Below are 20,210 nucleotides of genomic sequence, written 5' to 3'. Positions count from 1 at the left end.
TAAATGCTGTTAGCAAAGCAGTCGCTTCATTATCTCTACATGGTGTTATCAAAGCAGTCACTTTATTATCTTTATATGCTGTTAGCAAAGCAGTCGCTTCATTATCTCTACATGGTGTTTTCAAAGCAGTCGCTTCAATATCTCTACATGGTGTTTTCAAAGCAGTCGCTTCATTATCTCTACATGGTGTTATCAAAGCAGTCGCTTCATTATCTCTACATGGTGTTATCAAAGCAGTCGCTTCATTATCTCTACATGGTGTTTTCAAAGCAGTCGCTTAATTATCTCTACATGGTGTTATCAAAGCAGTCGCGGACTGTCCATGTACTCTATCTATCGGTTGTGAGGAGAGAGGAGATCACACATTGTAGACAGTATAAAGATCAATGCTGCTAGCTTCGCCATCCTTCCAAAGTAATGTATAATTCAATGGTTGGGGTTCTGCACAGTTATCAATGCAGATAGTCGGTCCTTCCAAAGTCAATGATGTACAGTATGACGCAACTGGCACTACTGTTAGAAATGGAGTTTAGGGACCTCTGTAGAGCCATATTACACACTATGTGTGCCTCCCAAATGGTAGCTTATTCCCTATGGGCCTTGGTCAATAGTAGTGCACTATATAGGAGATAGGGTGTCATTTAGGACACACCCGATGTTATATCTGATGACCTCTTTGCTATGGTTATGCAGGAGACATGCTGGTGTGCTGTTTAGCTACTCTCAGAGCCTAGTAAACATGAGATCAATGATTCATGTCTGTATGCATCCTGGTACTCGGAGGCACAGTCAGCTCCTGCAGATATCTGGTGTTGTTTTCTATCGTTAATGAGCATAATGTTTATGGCTTGACGTTTATGCACTGCACAAAGTCATAACACACCCTCAGATCCTACCTTCAGTGTGTTTTGAGAGCTAATAAGTCCTTTTCCCGCATTTCTCAAAAATGTTAATGGCTTTGCTATATTGCATTGTACCTACATAAGATAACCCTAAATAACATTTTATTACGAAAGCAACGCCCATTACGAACAAGTTACTCAACCAAGTACCATAATTAATGACAAATTCTATGATCTAAGCGTTAATGGAAAAGTCCACCCAAAAATGATCTTTTGCTATTTATTTCATTAGTCCATTGTCCCAAAACAAATTGGTGGAATTCAGCTGTGTGCATTAGTACGGATGCTTTGTTGGTCTAACCCAGCTTTCACCACTCTAACGGATGGCTCTGTCAATACCCTGCTTTTCCTGGTATATCTTCCTTTTGCTACACTAATAGCTGATGTGTCGTTTTCACGGCCCGGCGAGCTCGCCTTGCTCTCCCGCTGGTGGACAAGGAGAGAGAGGTGAGACAAAGACAGAGATGAAGGGACGGAGGGGAGGTTGAGTGTAGCAGACGGAGGCAAACGAAAAGATAGATGGAGATAGAGGAGACAGAGAGAGGGATGGCGGTATGGGGAAGAGAGGACAGGAAGAGACAGAACATGAGTATTTCAGTTTTGGGGGAGTGGAAAGACAACGATGACAAAGACAAAGGAAAAGCCAACATGTCACCCCCAAATCCCATATCAAACATTACAACTATGGCTGAAATGGCCCATCGCTTTACAGCTGAAGAAGTGCAGAGATCATACGCTACATTCAACAGCTAAGATGTCTGCCCGTCAGATCCTGTTGATCTTCTTAGTTCCATTTCCTGTGCCAGCGATCTGATGGGGCGCTCCTCTCAACCCTGTTCACATGACCCATGCATTTATCAGTTAGCTAGCATTGCGTCCCCAACACACAGACACACACACACACATTGTCGTCTGTGCAGTTAATAGGCCAGCTTATGGAGGCTGTCATGTGTTTTGTGCTAGACCAAACCTGGTAATTGCTCTATAAGTACTGTACAACCTCAACTGGAGGCGCAAGCTAATGTTGCAGGGCTGCTTTAACAAACCAGGAGCCCCCCTTCTGCTCGACGTGATGCTACATCAACACCATCGAAACGGGATAGGGGGACGGGACACAGGGGAACTGACCCAGATTTCTCCAAGGCAGAGTAGAAAAAACAACGTTCAGCTATTCTGATTGAGACGCTTTGATCATGACAAATAATTATTTGATGTTTTAAATAATACCGTCACTTTTGCTGGTTTTGATGTGCACTGATAGCAGACTACATGGTACAGAATGGGGGGAGTCATCTCTTCTCCTGAAGTTTCCCCTTGGTAGAAATCTAGGATCATATTCCCCTCCCCCAATCTTAACCCTAACCATTATAGGTGGAAATGCTCAACTGACCCCAGATCAGCGTCTAGGAGCAACTTTACCCTACACTGAGTACCACCAGCCATTACACTACCATGGTACATGTATATTCCAGTACTACATGTAGAAATCATGATTCAACTCATCAAAAGCTTGATGATTAGTTACTAGTTGAATTCATTTGTTTATTTTATTTAACCTTTATTTAACTAGGCAAGTCAGTAAAGAACAAATTCTTATTGACAATGACGGCCTACGCTGGCCAAAACCTAACCCGGACGACACTGGGGCCAATTGTGCAACACCTTATGGGACTCCAAACCATGGCCGGTTGTGATACAGCCTGGAATCAAACCAGGGTCTGTAGTGACGCCTCTAGCACCAAGATGCAGTGCCTTAGACCGCTGCACCCTCGGGAGCCCTAATTAATCAGGTGTGCTGGTACTGGAATAGACTAAATAAATGGAACTGGCCCGTGAAGAGATTTGGTTAACACGGATCTGGATGAATGAAAAGTATTGCAGCAAGACGTCAACAGTGCAGCTTGCGCAGGTCGTCCAGGTGTCCAGATGAAGGAAGTGAATGTCTGCATTCCTAACTCCAGGGGGAGGCATTGAGACAACTCGATAACATACATACAGCGTCTAATAAGGGACAGGGGAAGTGGGATACCTAGTCAGTTGTCCAACTGAATACATTCAACTGAAATGTGTCTTCCGCATTTAAACCAAACCCTCTGAATCAGGAAGGTGCGGGGGGCTGCCTTGATCGACATCCACGTCTTCAGTGCCCGGAATAATGTGCTAGACTCAGTGGCAAGTGTTACCGAGTGGACTATCCTAAATAAATAAATACCAATTCTATTGTAGTGCCGATATTTTCAGATATGAATAGGTTTTTTTCAAGCTGCATTCCTAAAATGTAATGTAACAAGGGTTCAAACACCACCTGATCCTTCATATCTGTATTCATCTGCTGTTTCCCCCTCTCATTAAACAAGCTGCATTCCTAAAATGTAACGTAACAAGGGTTCAAACACCACCCGATCCTTCATATCTGTATTCATCTGCTGTTTCCCCCTCTCATTAAACAAGCTGCATTCCTAAAATGTAACGTAACAAGGGTTCAAACACCACCCGATCCTTCATATCTGTATTCATCTACTGTTTCCCCCTCTCATTAAACAAGCTGCATTCCTAAAATGTAACGTAACAAGGGTTCAAACACCACCCGATCCTTCATATCTGTATTCATCTACTGTTTCCCCCTCTCATTAAACAAGCTGCATTCCTAAAATGTAACGTAACAAGGGTTCAAACACCACCCGATCCTTCATATCTGTATTCATCTACTGTTTCCCCCTCTCATTAAACAAGCTGCATTCCTAAAATGTAACGTAACAAGGGTTCAAACACCACCCGATCCTTCATATCTGTATTCATCTACTGTTTCCCCCTCTCATTAAACAAGCTGCATTCCTAAAATGTAACGTAACAAGGGTTCAAACACCACCTGATCCTTCCATATCTGTATTCATCTGCTGTTTCCCCCTCTCATTAAACAAGCTGCATTCCTAAAATGTAACGTAACAAGGGTTCAAACACCACCCGATCCTTCATATCTGTATTCATCTGCTGTTTCCCCCTCTCATTAAACAAGCTGCATTCCTAAAATGTAACGTAACAAGGGTTCAAACACCACCTGATCCTTCATATCTGTATTCATCTACTGTTTCCCCCTCTCATTAACGACGTTCTATATCCAGACAGAGAAAATACTCATCAAATATACATTTAAAGACCAATACTTTGAAAGCACAACGTTAGAAATCCATTCTAGGCTACAACATCATTAGATATTTGTTATCAAAGGGAGCGCTGCCCATTTAGGAGATGGTAAATGAAATGGAAGAGTGTGTCTGGTGCAGATTTTACCATGGGCTCATTAAGTCCAGGTGGACGGACACACACACACACACACACACACACACACACACACACACACACACACACACACACACACACACACACACACACACACACACACACACACACACACACACACACACACACACACACACACACACACACACACACACACACACACACACCATTTGATGAATAAGTAAATCCATCCTGGCTATGGATACATAAAGGAGAACTCTGTGTACAGACACAGTGAACAAATCACTGTGCTCAAATCAATTGTGCTGCTCATGATAAAGAGCCCTCATCCCTCCCCCCTGTATTCCTTCAGGCTTGAGCTTGTCTTGAATATTAACTTGAGCCTGGGGGTTGAGGAGAATAGATAAGGTATTCTGCCAGGCAGTACAGGGGTGTGAGAGCACACGAGCGACAGAGTTCTGAATGGGCTTTTTATTATGGCCGCTATTAACCTAACTTCCACTGTGATAATGTAGTGTGCTGTGGCTCTGGGCTTAATGGACGTCAACAATGTATTATCACTGGGTTGTATTATATGGAGTGTGGTGAACTCAAAATGGAGATGTGTAAACTTTGGGCTCTAGTTACATCCTACAACCAGAGTTGATCCTAGTCAGGTCCCATTGACAGGAGAAAACTCCTGTTTTCCCCAGAAATAGAACCCCCTCTCACACCCTCTCCCTCCCCTCTCTTTCTTTCTCTCCCTCCCTCTCTGTTACAGAACACGGATGACATATTGGTAGCGTCTGCTGAGTGTCCCAGCGATGACGAGGACTTGGAGGAGTGTGAGCCTGGAAATGGTGAGTCCACTCTGGGGGTTCTGTGTCCACTACAGGGGGTCCATCAGCCCAGCAGAGACCCACAAGAACAGAAACAGCTAGCTCCCCTAACCCACTTTTTTCTACTACTGTGACCCCATGACCTCTCATCTGCAGCTCTGATTGGCCAGATGTGCATCCACCCTGGTTTCTCATTGGCTAAGATCTCAAAGTGGTGCAGTGACAGCTCCAAAGTCTCCCGAGCCATCTGCAAAGTAACCTAGCTTCCTAATTGGGTAGCTGCAGGTGTTAGACGAGCTGCACCAATCAGTCTCTCCGATCGAATTGGGGACGGACAGGTTCAACACGCCTCACAGTGGCGGCTGAGTGGACTCGGAGCTGAGCAATGTCGATGTGAACAGAAAGGTCAAACAAACTTCTGTCACGGGATGGACGGGGGTGTGAAAAGGGCAGGATGTTGATAGATTTTACCGTGATTTCAGGACACGGGCTGGTTGCCTGTGCGCTGGCCGGTTGCCTGGGAACTGCCAAGAACTCTTACATGCATCATAGTGCTAAGACTGCCAGAGCTAGGTTCCACTGGGCATGTTTGTGTTCTCCAGTGAAGACTCAAACCAAATGCTTTCCCTACAGCAACCTAGAAGGTCTAGAAATAACCTTTATGAAATATTTAGTTAATGTTCCGTTTTTTTTATCTTGTTTTCATTTGATGTGGAATAGAACTCAGCAAAGATTAAATTACGTTTGACAATTTTTATTAAATCGATGTTAAGGTGTTGTTAAAAACCACATGAAAATCGTATTACACCTTAATTAAGTGGGTGGAGATTATGGGAATCACTGTGCTTACTAGGTAACACTGATCTACACTAAGCCGAAATATTCCACACTAGATCAATTCTCTGCGTGGTTTAACTGTAGGTGGTGGAAGCCGAAATAGAGGTGTTATCAGAATGAGAAACGATAGTTTTTCGGTAGCTGTCCAGAAGACAGAGCGGTACCACACAGCTCCTGATAGACACAAGGCTGTCTCTCACACTATTGTCGGGGAAAGTTTCTACTCAGTCTGGCCTTCCCTGAGAGACAGAACATCACACACACATTTATCCTCCACACACACACACATTATGTTCTGTAAACCTTTCCATTTTAGTCATTTAGCAGATGCTCTTATCCAGAGCGACTTACAGTGAGTGCATCTTAAGATAGCTAGGTGAGACAACCACATATCACAGTCGTGGTAGAGTGGTGTGGCAACAGCCTGAATCCCTCCTTGAAAACGAAACCCCTGTGAGAGACCTAGCATTATCTAATGTGAGCCAATGACTGGGGAGATCTACCTCTCAAATGAGCCAAGGACTGGGGAGATCTACCTCTCATATGAGCCAATGACTGGGGAGATCTACCCCTCATATGAACCGGCTGCAGGGGCATTGTAACTCTCTGAAGGCTTTTCAGTGGAGTCCAAAGGGAAAGAAGCACACACACAAACATATATATATCAAAACACACATACAAAGTGAAATAAGAAGAAACGGGCGATAGAGAGGGAGAGAGTGAGACCGATCATGAAAGAATGAAGCGGCCACAGAAAGACAGTGAGAGAGAGCGAGAGAGAGGGGTGGAAAGCCACATCTTGGAGGAGTGATTGGCGTTGAGATGTGCGTCACGTCTCCTTGCTCTCCGACGAGAGAGGGAGCGACAGAGAAAGAGAGAAAGAGATGTTGGATCCCTCCCTGCGTAACGTCTGAGTTTTCTATCTGCCCTGCCTGCCTCTCCCACCGGGCTAATTAATATTTGGCCTCGTTAGACTTGCTGTAATTACATCATCCAACCGAGCCTGGATTTGGTTTCGTTCACTTTTAATGAGCCCCAGACAGAATAGGAAGAATACATAGCAGGGCTCCCTTTAACAAAGCCCTGCTATCTACACCACAGCATCAGCTTTGGAGGACTCACGCACATAGTCACACAAAGAGATACAGATAGTTCCAGTCTTCTCTATATATTTTACTAGGCAAATCAGTTAAGAACAAATTCTTATTTACAATGACAGCCTACGAACAGTGGGTTAACTGCCTTGTTCAGGGGCAGATTGGCAGATTCAATCTAGCAACCTTTCGGTTACTGGCCCAATGCTCTAACCACTAGGCTACCTGCCACCCTTTAGCCTGCTTACAATCTATCTACCCCTCTCTCCCTCTCGCTCTCTCCCTCTGTCTCTCTACTTCTCTCTCTACCTCTCTCTCTACCTCTCCCTACCTCTATCTCTCTCTACCTCTTTCTACCACTCTCTTTCACTTTCCCTCTACCTCTCTCTACCTCTCTCTATCTCTCTCTACCTCTACCTCTTTCTACCACTCTCTTTCACTTTCCCTCTACCTCTCTCTCTACCTCTCTCTATCTCTCTCTACCTCTACCTCTTTCTACCACTCTCTTTCACTCTCCCTCTCCCTATCTCCCACACATGTACACTACAGTAATGTCTGATGAGAGGGCAGGTGACAGTGCTGTCACAAAGCTCCACGTCAGTGAGATGGAAGGTTCACTTCCTTTTAAAGGTGCACTATGCAGAAATCGCGGCGCAATTTCCTGGTTGCAAAAATTCAAATAGTTCACCTAATTTCAGTTTATGTGACTAAGCAAGCAAGTATAGTGTAGATAATCATTGTACCATCTAAGCAGCTGTGAAATCTGTTTTCCAGAACCAAAAATATTGTATTTCCAGCTGTTTGAAGCTGGTGTACAAAACCCAAAGTAAAATATGCAAAAATGAAACTTATAAAAGGGAAGCATAGAAATACTGCACATAGAACAGACATACTGCTTCTTAGACTTGCTTTCAATGAGAATGGCAGATCTATAACACACATTTCTATGTGAATTTGGTCAGGTTCCCAAAATGTTATATACTGCAGCTTTAAAGAACAAATGTTGGGGCAGAAATAACTTTGGTCAAACTGATCCATTGAGAACAGTCGGTATCTGTATGGTGATGTTGATACATACTGAGTGTACACATAGACTGACCAGGTGAATCCAGTTGAAAGCTATGATCTCTTATTGATGTCTCCTGTTGAATCCACCAGTCAGTGTAGATGATGGGGAGGAGACAGGTTAAAGAAGGAGTTTTAAGCCTCGAGACAATTGAGACATGGATTGTGTATGTTTGCCATTCATAGGGTGAATGGGCAAGACAAAAGAGATCATTGAAAAGTTACCTCATTAATTATAATCAAATATTTCATTTCTTCATTTCTTCATTCTTCATTAAACAGTGTCTGAATTCAGATTTTCAGAGGAATGTACACACTACTACATATATATTTCCATGTGTCAATAGACTATATTTGAGGCATTTTCTGTGCATCAATGCATAGTATATTGTCTGTCTTATGAGGTACATCAAATCCAATATGCTCACTGAGGCAGAATATCAACTAGCTATCAAAATCAAAATGAATTAATGTTCCAAAAATCACATAAAAACTGTGAAAAGGTGTAAACAAATGTTGTTTCTCCCTCAGTCCTTAATGAGATTGTGGGATTAAATACTGTTGTGGATTTTAAGCTAAAATACAAAAATATTTCAGTAAAGAGGTGAGAAGACTGACAGTGATGGAGAGAGAGCGAGAGGGGACAAAGAAGACAAGATGGAGAGAAATGAGGGAGATGGAAAAATCTGAGGTAAATAGGTTGATATTTCATACGTTGACTCATCCCAGGATCAAACAGAGGTAAATAGGTTGATGTTTCATACGTTGACTCATCCCAGGATCAAACAGAGGTAAATAGGTTGATATTTCATACGTTGACTCAGCCCAGGATCAAACAGAGTTTGTCAGGGCCTCAGGACTCTCTCATTTGCGTCACGCTGAGGTAGAAACACTAGGCTGCCGACCAAGCCAAAACCAGGGAGAATTCATGGAACCCATCCAGAAGTGCCGTGCAGAAAGCATTGTGGAAAGGAGCAATCCGTAATCAATCAGACGGGGTGAACGTAGTTTCATCAATCAACGTCAGAATACATGACCCTCCCTCAGGACGTAGGACGGCATGTGTGGACTGTGTGTTAAATTATTCACTCTCTATGTGAAAGGAAACGGTGCGCTTTTCGCTATTGAATGCAAACTAGTTCCAGACAAAGAACTTCTTAACTAAATCAAGGATGTAGTCTTCATGAAATGGATTATTACCCAGTATAGCAGACCATTGCAGAGATGGAGAATGCATTAGGTTAGACAGAGACTAGAAAATACCGATTTCTAATCTCGATTCCATCCACAACGTAGTAGAAGCAATTTCTATGCAACGTACAAACTCTGAACAGTCAGTCGTTCGACCGTTAAAATTTCAAGAGGCTCAGGACGAGCCAACGTGATAGGACAGAATAACTAAGTCCCAGTGTTTGTTCAGAATAAGCCAACGTGATAGGACAGAATAACTAAGTCCCAGTGTTTGTTCAGAATAAGCCAACGTGATAGGACAGAATAACTAAGTCCCAGTGTTTGTTCAGAATAAGCCAACGTGATAGGACAGAATAACTAAGTCCCAGTGTTTGTTCAGAATAAGACAACGTGATGGGACAGAATAACTAAGTCCCAGTGTTTGTTCAGAATAAGCCAACGTGATAGACAGAATAACTAAGTCCCAGTGTTTGTTCAGTATAAGCCAACGTGATAGACAGAATAACTAAGTCCCAGTGTTTGTTCAGAATAAGACAACGTGAGACAGAATAACTAAGTCCCAGTGTTTGTTCAGAATAAGACAACGTGATAGACAGAATAACTAAGTCCCAGTGTTTGTTCAGAATAAGACAACGTGATAGACAGAATAACTAAGTCCCAGTGTTTGTTCAGAATAAGTCAACGTGATAGGACAGAATAACTAAGTCCCAGTGTTTGTTCAGAATAAGACAACGTGATAGACAGAATAACTAAGTCCCAGTGTTTGTTCAGAATAAGCCAACGTGATAGACAGAATAACTAAGTCCCAGTGTTTGTTCAGAATAAGACAACGTGATAGACAGAATAACTAAGTCCCAGTGTTTGTTCAGAATAAGCCAACGTGATAGACAGAATAACTAAGTCCCAGTGTTTGTTCAGAATAGGCCAACGTGATAGACAGAATAACTAAGTCCCAGTGTTTGTTCAGAATAAGCCAACGTGATAGACAGAATAACTAAGTCCCAGTGTTTGTTCAGAATAAGCCAACGTGATAGACAAAATAACTAAGTCCCAGTGTTTGTTCAGAATAAGACAACGTGATAGACAGAATAACTAAGTCCCAGTGTTTGTTCAGAATAAGCCAACGTGATAGACAGAATAACTAAGTCCCAGTGTTTGTTCAGAATAAGACAACGTGATAGACAGAATAACTAAGTCCCAGTGTTTGTTCAGAATAAGCCAACGTGATAGACAGAATAACTAAGTCCCAGTGTTTGTTCAGAATAAGACAACGTGATAGACAGAATAACTAAGTCCCAGTGTTTGTTCAGAATAAGCCAACGTGATAGACAGAATAACTAAGTCCCAGTGTTTGTTCAGAATAAGCCAACGTGATAGACAGAATAACTAAGTCCCAGTGTTTGTTCAGAATAAGCCAACGTGATAGACAGAATAACTAAGTCCCAGTGTTTGTTCAGAATAAGCCAACGTGATAGACAGAATAACTAAGTCCCAGTGTTTGTTCAGAATAAGCCAACGTGATAGACAAAATAACTAAGTCCCAGTGTTTGTTCAGAATAAGACAACGTGATAGACAGAATAACTAAGTCCCAGTGTTTGTTCAGAATAAGCCAACGTGATAGACAGAATAACTAAGTCCCAGTGTTTGTTCAGAATAAGACAACGTGATAGACAGAATAACTAAGTCCCAGTGTTTACATCAGTATCCATCTTTAACGATCTGCTTGCTTATTAGGGAAAATACACACCCCTTTTGAGTTTTGGTTTGGTTTCTAAAAAGGTGAGTATTCCTCTAGTGCTGCGGAGAGGGTGACCCACACAGGCAAGTGACCACAGCAGGCTAGCTTAACTAGTGGAAAAGCTCAGACTCTCTCAACAGGTCAAATCATTTCACAATGGAGTGAGTAAAGTGGATTTTCAATTTTCCAAACGAAGGGCAGTGTTATGGGTTCTCTATGGGTTCTCTATGGGTTCTTGGCAGTTCTCATTGTGACGATGACCGAAGCATTTGAAGCCTGTTTGAACAAGTCCATTCACACCAGCTGATTCATCATATGGCCAATGGCGTGGCTGTGTGGCCAACCTATGGGTGCGAACTGACCAATCAGAAGCTGCATATGCTGTTACAGGGCACAGTCATGGGAAGGGGAAGTATATCAGGTGTTGACAGGACTGTGTCCAGACAAAGAAACACTCAGTGAAGAGATGAGCGAGTCAGGTGCAGCTGTACATGTAGACGTCTGTGTTTGAGGGTTGAGAACCCATTATCTTCTCCATCCTGTGGTTAACAGTAACTTCTCCTATCATGGCACCAATGACAAAGCTTATGGCACTCCCGCTAAAGCTGCAAATTCTGTGGCCAGTAGAGAGTGGTGGTATCGTTTGCAGGGGTGGTCCTCTCAGAATGCTTTTGCAAACTCGTTTATGATAATTAGGCCCGAAGGCCTGCAACATATTTGAGAAGAATGTGAACAGTAATAAATGACTGTACTTTCGAAGGAAGTCTTGGATTCACATTAGAAGCAGGTGTACAAAGACTCTTGAACAATTCCTTTAACCAAGTGTCACTTTTCCCCAGCTATATTCATTCTGTAGACACAATGAGCAGCTCCAGCAGATGCACAGCTGCTTTAGGTTTTCTCACAACACTCTTTCAGTGTCAGACACCTATAACTGGGCCACGCAGTAGCGGAACGCAGTGAGGGACAGTCGGCCTACAGAGAGGCAGGGGGACAGCGAGGCATCGCGTTGGCACCATTTCCGTCAGACAGACAGATGGCGAGGTAAAGATACACGACCAAAAGTATGTGGACAAACATCTCATTCCAAAATCCTGGGTATTAATATGGAGTTGGTCACCCCTTTGCTACGACAACAGCCTCCACTCTTCTCGGAAGGCTCTCCACTAGATGCCGGAACATTGCTGCGGGGACTTGCTTCCATTCAGCCACAAGAGCATTAGTGAGGTCGGGCAATGATGTTGAGCAATTAGGCCTGGCTTGCAGTCGGCGTTCCAATTCATCCCAAAGGTGTTTGATGGGGTTGAGGTCAGGGCTCTGCGCAGGCCAGTCAAGTTCTTCCACACCGATCTCGACAAACCATTTCTGTATGGACCTCGCTTTGTGCATGGGGGTATTGTCATGCTGAAACAGGAAAGGGCCTTCCCCAAACTGTTGCCACAAAGCTGGAAGCACAGAATGGTCTATAATGTCATTGTATACTGAAGCATTAAGAATTCCCTTCACTGGAACTAAGGGGCCTAGCAGTAACTATGAAAAACAGCCCCAGACCATTATTCCTCCTCCACCAAACTTTACATTTGGCAATATGCGTTTGGGCAGGTAGCGTTTCCCTGGCATCCGCCATACCCAGATTCATCCATCAGACTGCCTAGTGGTGAAGCGTGATTCATTACACCAGAGAAAGCGTTTCCACTGCCACAGAGGCCAATGGCGGCGAGCTTTGCACCACTCCAGCCAACGGTTGTCATTGCACTTGTAGCTGCTCGGCCAAAACCATTTCATTTTGGAAGTCGGTAGTAAGTGTTGCAACCGAGGACAATTTTTACTCACTACACGCTTCGGCACTCGGCTGTCCCGTTCTGTGAGCTTGTGTGGCCTACCACTTCGTGCCTGAGCTGTTTTTGCTCCTAGACGCTTCACAATATCAGCGCTTACAGTTGACCGGGTCAGCTCTAGAGGGCAGAAATTTGGCGAACTGACTTGTTGAAAACGTGGCATCCTATGACGGTGTCACGTTGAAAGTCACTGAGCTCTTCAGTAAGGGCATTCTATTGCCAATGTTTGTCTATGGAGATTGCATCGCTGTGTGCTCGATTTTATACACCTGTCAACAACGGGTATGGCTGAAATAGCCGAATCCACTCATTTGAAAGGGTGTCCACATACTTTTGTATATGTAGTGAGTCTGCACCTCCATCTTATCTAGACACTCAGAGAAGAAGCTAACTATCTCTGGAGTCCAGAAGAAGGGAAAGTAGGAAATGTTTGAAAGATAACTCAGAATCTGACAAGTTTACAGAATATGTATGACAAGTCATCTGATAATCTATAGTGCTATCTTATTTGGGCTAATGGTTCATTCATTTTCTCTGTGAATTGTTCTCTTTTCCTCAAATATGCCACCACTTTCTTCAAAGGTGTATCTTAACCTTCAGACACAGAGATACACACATAAAAGTAGGCACCTTTATGTTGCCAGGGTAACACAGCGGCCATTTTGGCTGTGCGGTAGGAGTTGTAGGAGTTGGGAATGGGCTGGATCCTATAAGGTTGAATACTGACTAACTTTTCTCTTTCTCAGCATTCATGTTTTTACTCCCTTTCAAGGCCTGTTTTAGTGCGCTGTGTATTGTTGTTGATCATCTTTTGACAGGTTTTGTGTAAAGGTTGCTCTATAACCCTTCTGAAAGTCCCTTGTCCTACTAATTGTGGGGTTGTCAGGAAAAATGTGGCTTGTGGGGGCTTGAGCGCTGGTGTGATATGTTGGCCTGGGGGTGACAAATACACCCCAAAATGTGTGGGTTCCTCCCTCCACACTCGCTCACTTTATTCGATCCCTATTCTGATCCCTATTCTGTTTAGATACATTCATTTACCTCATCAACTCAAGAAAGGCCCAGCGTTAAGACTATGCATGATTCATGTTATGGACATTTCTGTGGCTCACATTATCAATGTCCATAAAGAGAAATGTCATAACCTTTCAAATTGCCCCGTAACATTTTTGCTAATTGTCTCTGGGATTGTGACCCTAACACGATTACGGGATGCGGCAGAGGGTAGCAAATTGTTTTTCGAAGAAGGAATGTAACTTGTTATTTATGTTGTGCTATGTACTGCTAACACTTTCCTATTATGTTATTGGCACTCCTGTGTTTGACTCAATGACTTTTGTTCTGACATTCAAAGCAATGTACTGATGTGTAACACCCTAAAATGTTTTATTAACTGTGGGTGTGATTATATTACAAAGGACAAAAAAGCAGTTTGCAATTTGTTTACATTCAATTCCCCTCTAAGACTGAATATGAAGGCATAGAGATCCGGGTAAGACAGAAAGATCTGACAAATTGTTAACTGTGTCAAGTGAATAGGATTTCTTCATGTCCCATGTTTTAGCATATCTAGTGGGAGGATATGGGTGTTGGGACCACATCTGTAGACTGTGTTTCAGGGTAGAAACTAGGGGAATCAGTTTCCCCCAGCTGGTCTTCAGGGTTTGAATACAGATCACCATGCCCCCAGGCGGAATGGGATTTGAACCATTCTTCATGAAAACTGAAAAACACAATGAATTATTCAGATAATTATTTTATTTTTCACACAAAAAATAAAATAAAATAAAAAAGAAATGGGGGGAAAGTTGTTTATCACTATCCGAGAACAATCTTACACAGCTTTCTTTTTGTAATTTTTTTTTCATGCAAAAATCATGCGGCCAATTTGTTGATGTAAGTGACCTGAACTCCGTGGTTTGCTATCTTATTTAACCCAAAGAAAAACTGAAAGCTAGCGTAGAAATAGAACAGCATAGACAGGCAGATAGAGAAGGATAACTTGTATCTAGTAGATGTTGATATGTTGTTTAGTCTTTTAAACATGTACATTAACATATATGTGTAGTCATGTCCAGTCTAGCGTCAGGGAGATATCAGGAATAGCAGAATATTTATTATTATCTTATACAATGTATTGTACATCTGTTTAGTCAACTTAACTCTTTAAATAGAAGACTAGAGACTAACTAAACTAGCTTTAGAACTAACCTCATGTTAGGTTTTAGTGCTGTTCTAATAATGGTGTTGGTGTGTTCATTTGAACTGTTGTTGCTTTTCTATTTTGGTCCTGAGGAGGTGCCCTCAGTTTCTCACTAACGCCATCTTCCCTCCGTTGTCTCTTTCTTGTCCTAGGAGGTGAATTAGTGTTGCCCATTATAACTGTGGACTCCCTAGACCCCCCCTACGCCACCCGCTACCCCGTAATCCCCCCGCCCCCCACCTACCGCCCCTTCCTCGAAACCACCAAAGAATCCCTCCCCTTGCCCAACGGCCGCCCCCCCTGCCCACTGGATCAGGAGGACTGCGAAGAGGCGGGACCCATCGAGGTGTCCGCCTACGGCTCGGGCGAGATGACCGAGTCGGACGATGAGGACTATTACAAAAACTCCCCCCTCGTCACCGATAGGACGGTCCTCCCCCCTCCCCCCAACGAGGGCAGCGTCCAGAACCCCCGTGACCGCCACTTCTCCAACCGGCCCCCCAACTCCCACCGCCCCCCCTTGTCGTCCACCCCCACGGCCAACCCTGACCAGCTAGGCCCCAGGCTCAACAAGCCAGGCGGCAGCAGCAGCAACATTCCTGCCGGCAAGATGAACACCCGGGATCAGGTGCTGCTGCCGCCCACCCACCCCTCCTCCGACCCTGACCGCCACCGCCATGCCCCAGGCGTAACCTACCCTCCCAATTTCCCCCATGTGCCCACCCCAGACCCCACATCCCCAGAGAGAGGAGGGCCTCCCGGCGCGGTAGAGGTGATCAGGGAGTCCACCAGCACCACGGGCATGGTGGTGGGCATCGTGGCGGCCGCCGCCCTCTGCATCCTCATCCTGCTCTACGCCATGTACAAGTACCGTAACCGGGACGAGGGCTCCTACCAGGTGGACCAGAGCCGTAACTACATCAGTAACTCGGCCACGCAGAGCAACGGCACCCTGGTGAAGGAGAAGCAGCCAGGCACAGCCAAGACAACCATCAAGAACAAGAAGAACAAAGACAAGGAGTACTATGTCTGAGACCGGCCTAGCCAGAGACAGAGGACGAAAGGAGACGCACAGAGAGAGGGAGGGATGGAGAGGAGGAGAGAGGGAAGAGTTGAAGGTATAGGTAGGAGAGAGGCACTAGATGAACTGACAACTGTAGAGTAATGAGTCAAATCTTTGTTGGCAGAGTTTTATTTTGTTTAGTATAGAGGTAACCTTACTGACAAAATGACCTCCTAGCTTTCCTTCTCAACCCATTTAGAGTCTAAAGCAGAGAGATAGAAGATGAGATTGGCAAAGAAACATATTTCATTAGATCTACACATACTCATTTTTAACCACAGTTATTACAAAAAAATTGTGGTATTTTTCTCCATTACAGTAATATTCTTTTCTCACATGGCCGTATAACCTTTTTTTTTTTAAACACAGAGAGACAAAGTCTTGGCTACAACAAATGGCTGCCAAACCTTGCTCAATGCAACATCATTTTGTGCCAATCGCCAGACCCAGAGCTCATTCTACAATGGAGCCAGCTAATCCAGCAGTGTTTGAAAGGGTATTGTATTGTATATAGCCTACAATCAGAGTTAAGCATGGGGCTACAGAGAGACACAGAGAAGGAAGACCCACCATCAGTGTTAGAGCAGAGGCCTATTGTTTGCTATCAGATGCTATGTAGCGGGTCTAAACAGTCAACAAGCTAACGGATTCAATCGTAAATATCTAAATAGATGGGTTTGTATTGGAAGTTGAAACCCCACTGCTAGCCAAGTATGATAACACAAAATGACTGCCAATATACAGAAACTAGATGCCTTCTTCCCTCCTCGCTCCTCTCGTAAAGTCTCTCTCGTTCTCTCCCCCTCCCCTTCTCTTTCACTCGTGCGCTCTCTTTCTCTCCATGTCTGTGGTTCCCGAGGAGCTGATGCGACATTATTCTGCTGTGTTTCAAGCATGTAGTATTAATTTACAAAAAAGAGATGACTATTTCTGTGGAGAAAAAAAAATGATGATGCTGATTGATAACGTTTAACTAGCGTGTGAGAACAACAAAAGTTCCAACCAACCAACGGATGCTACTTATTACGTTTTAGCTGCAAAACCAACTTCTGAGGCCAAAACCCTGGGTCGTCTTTCAGTTTTCCAACAGATGGGCTATCCGTCATGTGTTTTCTTCTGGGCTCCACACAGCATTTCCCCCTACTGAGCCCACTAATGCGGAGGAACCAGCTCACGTCGTTACTATCAAACACAGACCAGAAACCAACCTCCAGCAGACAAACTGACTTTGTTCTAAATAAATATATATATGTATAGAAGTTTCAGAGAGAAAAAAAACTATGGACCTAACTGAGAGCATAAGAGGAGAAATTCACCCGAATGCGTGTGTATCAGTGGACTGGGTGATAAATAACAAATTTGATGGACTATTGATACTTTGACGTGAGACCGATTTCCCCCCCGCCCTCCCCCCACACACCCACCAATCATACATACTATGACCAACTTTCAACGACAGTGGGAAACGCAGGTTTCTTTCCCTCAAAAAATGCGAGACATTTGATGGAAATTGTGAATTAATTTGCTGGAGTCCCACTTTCGCCCCCTAGTGTTGGGGGGACAGCGTACGTTACCTTGGATCTGCGTTCTTGCCTCTCATTGGTCAAGACTGATAACAGCCAATGAGGGCAAGTCTAGTGAAAAACATTCAATGAAAAAAATGATTACAGAACAAGGCAAACAGCAGTTCCCTTGCAGATGGACAACAACTCTTAGTATTCCAATGTTCTCAACTATTGAAAAAGAAAACTGTACCATGAAAAGAAAAGAAAAACCTCCAAAAAAAGTTTGTGCAATGTCTAAATATTTGAATCTCTCATCCCATTACTAAGAAAATATGTGTTTTCCCTTCCTGTTTAGAGAAAAAAGTATGACAAAGATAATTGATTCTGGGAAATTGGAAATTGATATATAATTGGTAATTGAGCAAATGTGATTTGGGTTACAAACATAAAACCATGTTTTCTCCTTGTCAGTACGGAGAAAAGATACATTCCTCTCCATCCCTCCTGCTGCCACCTCACTCTGTTCTTTTCCTAAATCAATCCCCCCATCCTTCATCCCCCTTTACTCACAATGGCAGATTGTATGTAACCATTCATTAACTGAAGACCGAACAGGGTCTTATCTATTTTCTATTGTTTTATATCTATCTCTGTAACTGCTAGAGTCAAAACGGCTGCCAAGTCTGGAGACTGGCTCCATCCCATCCTTCTTCCTCATCCAGTTTGTCCGGTTTATGTTCCTCTCCGTCCTCCTCCTCCCAGTATCTACCTGTTCTTTCTAAATGTTATTGTAAAGTGTTCCAGTGAGATGACTCTAAATATGTGTACATTAACAGAGGGGAATACACTTGGTTATATACTTCTTATATCTCTTGTTGCGTGGTCTGTTGGTCTCGATCAGTCACATATATTCCAGATGTTGTTTTTCACATCGAGGAGTGTTAACACAACACTTATTTCAACACTCCTACTTTAACACGTACATAACACTAAGTACCTCCTAATTTAACACCTACTTAACACTAAGTAGCTACTACTTTAACACGTACTTAACACTAAGTATCTCCCACTTTAACACGTACTTAACACAAGGTATCTTCTACTTCAACACATACTTAACACTAAGTATCTCCCACTTTAACACATACTTAACACAAGGTATCTACTACTTTAACACGTACTTAACACAATGAACTCCTACTTTAACACGTACTTAACACTAAGTATATCCTACTTGAACACGTACTTAACACTAAGTATATCCTACTTTAACACGTACTTAACACGAAGTATCTCCCACTTTAACACCTACTTAACACAAGGTATCTACTACTTTAACACGTACTTAACACAAGGAACTCCTACTTTAACACATACTTAACACTAAGTATATACTACTTGAACACGTACTTAACACTAAGTATATCCTACTTTAACACATGCAAAACACTAAGTATCTCCTACTTTAACACGTGCTTAACACAAGGAACTCCTAATTTAACACGTACTTAACACTAAGTATATCCTACTTGAACACGTACTTAACACTAAGTATCTTCTACTTTAACACGTGCTTAACACTAAGTATATCCTACTTCCACTTACAGAAGGGGAAGTTGAAGCTGGCGCTTTATAGGGACTAATGAGGCTGGATATTTAAGGTATTATTCCAGTATAATGTTAGTCCAGTGCACCGGTCAGGAGTCGTTAATACACATGCACAGACATCACAACAGACATCACAACATAACAATCCTGTCTGCCTTCCAGGGTTGACTAGATGACGAGTGGAAGAGCAGATAAGAGTTGTTTCCTTACCTACACACATAGGTCATACTGTATTTACCAGTATTTACCAATACTGTACACTCACCGGACAATTTATTAGGTACCCCATTCAGGAAAATGGATCGTTCCTACAGACAGTGAGTCACGTGGCCTTGGATTGCTATATAAAGCAGGCGGACAGGCATTCTGTTACTAAGCGAGTTTTGGGCTTGGTATGATCGTCTGTGCCAGGCATGCCGGATCCCGCATCGGGGCTTTTGATGCAGAACAGTGTCGTCATGTGGACGAAAATAGCTTGTTGATGAGAGTGGGATTAAAAAAAATTTAACTAGGCAAGTCAGTTACCAGGGAACAGTGGGTTAACTACCTTGTTCAGGGGCAGAACAACAGATGTTTACCTTGTCAGCACAGGGATTCGATCCAGCAACCTTTTGGTTACTGGCCCAACGCTCTAACCACTATGTTACCTGCTGCTCCAGGTTGAAGGAGGATTGCAAAACTGGTGGTGTACCGCCATCCAATCTCCAGCAATTGTGCGATGCCATCACATCAGCATGGACAAACATCACTGTGGAATGTTTTTGACTTGTAGAATCCATGCCTCAAAGATATCAGGCTGTTCTGAAGGGACAGGGGGTCCGACCCGGTACTAGATGGATGTACCTAATAAACTGAGTGTATACTTAAACAATAAAACATGGGGGGGGGGCTAGTATATGACTAATATACCACGGCTAAGGTCTGTTCTTTGGCACGACGCATCTTGGTTACAGCCCTTAGCCGTGGTATATTGGCCATATACCACAAACCCCCAATGTGCCTTATTGCTATTATAAAGTGGTTACCAACGTAGAGCAGTAAAAATACATGTTTTGTCATACCCATGGTATACGCTTTCAGCCAATC

At 43.3% G+C, this 20,210-nt stretch overlaps 1 protein-coding gene across 12 annotated transcripts in view; it reads left to right on the top strand.

The window, feature by feature from the left end:
- The window catches only part of LOC109896506 (neurexin-2), a 1,132,408-nt gene extending 1,114,026 nt beyond the window's left edge, over window positions 1–18,382 (top strand). For 10 of the 12 annotated variants that reach the window (XM_031832475.1, XM_031832476.1, XM_031832477.1 and 7 more), the window contains 2 exons: window positions 4,924–5,002; window positions 15,101–18,382. In XM_031832475.1, coding sequence (XP_031688335.1) covers window positions 4,924–5,002; window positions 15,101–15,981 — 960 coding nt within the window. In that variant the 3' untranslated portion in view covers window positions 15,982–18,382. The remainder of the gene's footprint in view (window positions 1–4,923; window positions 5,003–15,100) is intronic. The other 2 variants (XM_031832472.1, XM_031832474.1) reach the window with 1 other exon arrangement.
- The last annotated feature ends 1,828 nt before the right edge of the window (window positions 18,383–20,210 follow it).

The sequence above is a fragment of the Oncorhynchus kisutch genome, linkage group LG9 (genome assembly GCF_002021735.2).
Source record: "Oncorhynchus kisutch isolate 150728-3 linkage group LG9, Okis_V2, whole genome shotgun sequence".
NCBI lineage: Eukaryota > Metazoa > Chordata > Actinopteri > Salmoniformes > Salmonidae > Oncorhynchus > Oncorhynchus kisutch.
Note: the sequence above shows the minus strand (reverse complement) of the source record. Positions and strands in the feature narration are given on the sequence as shown.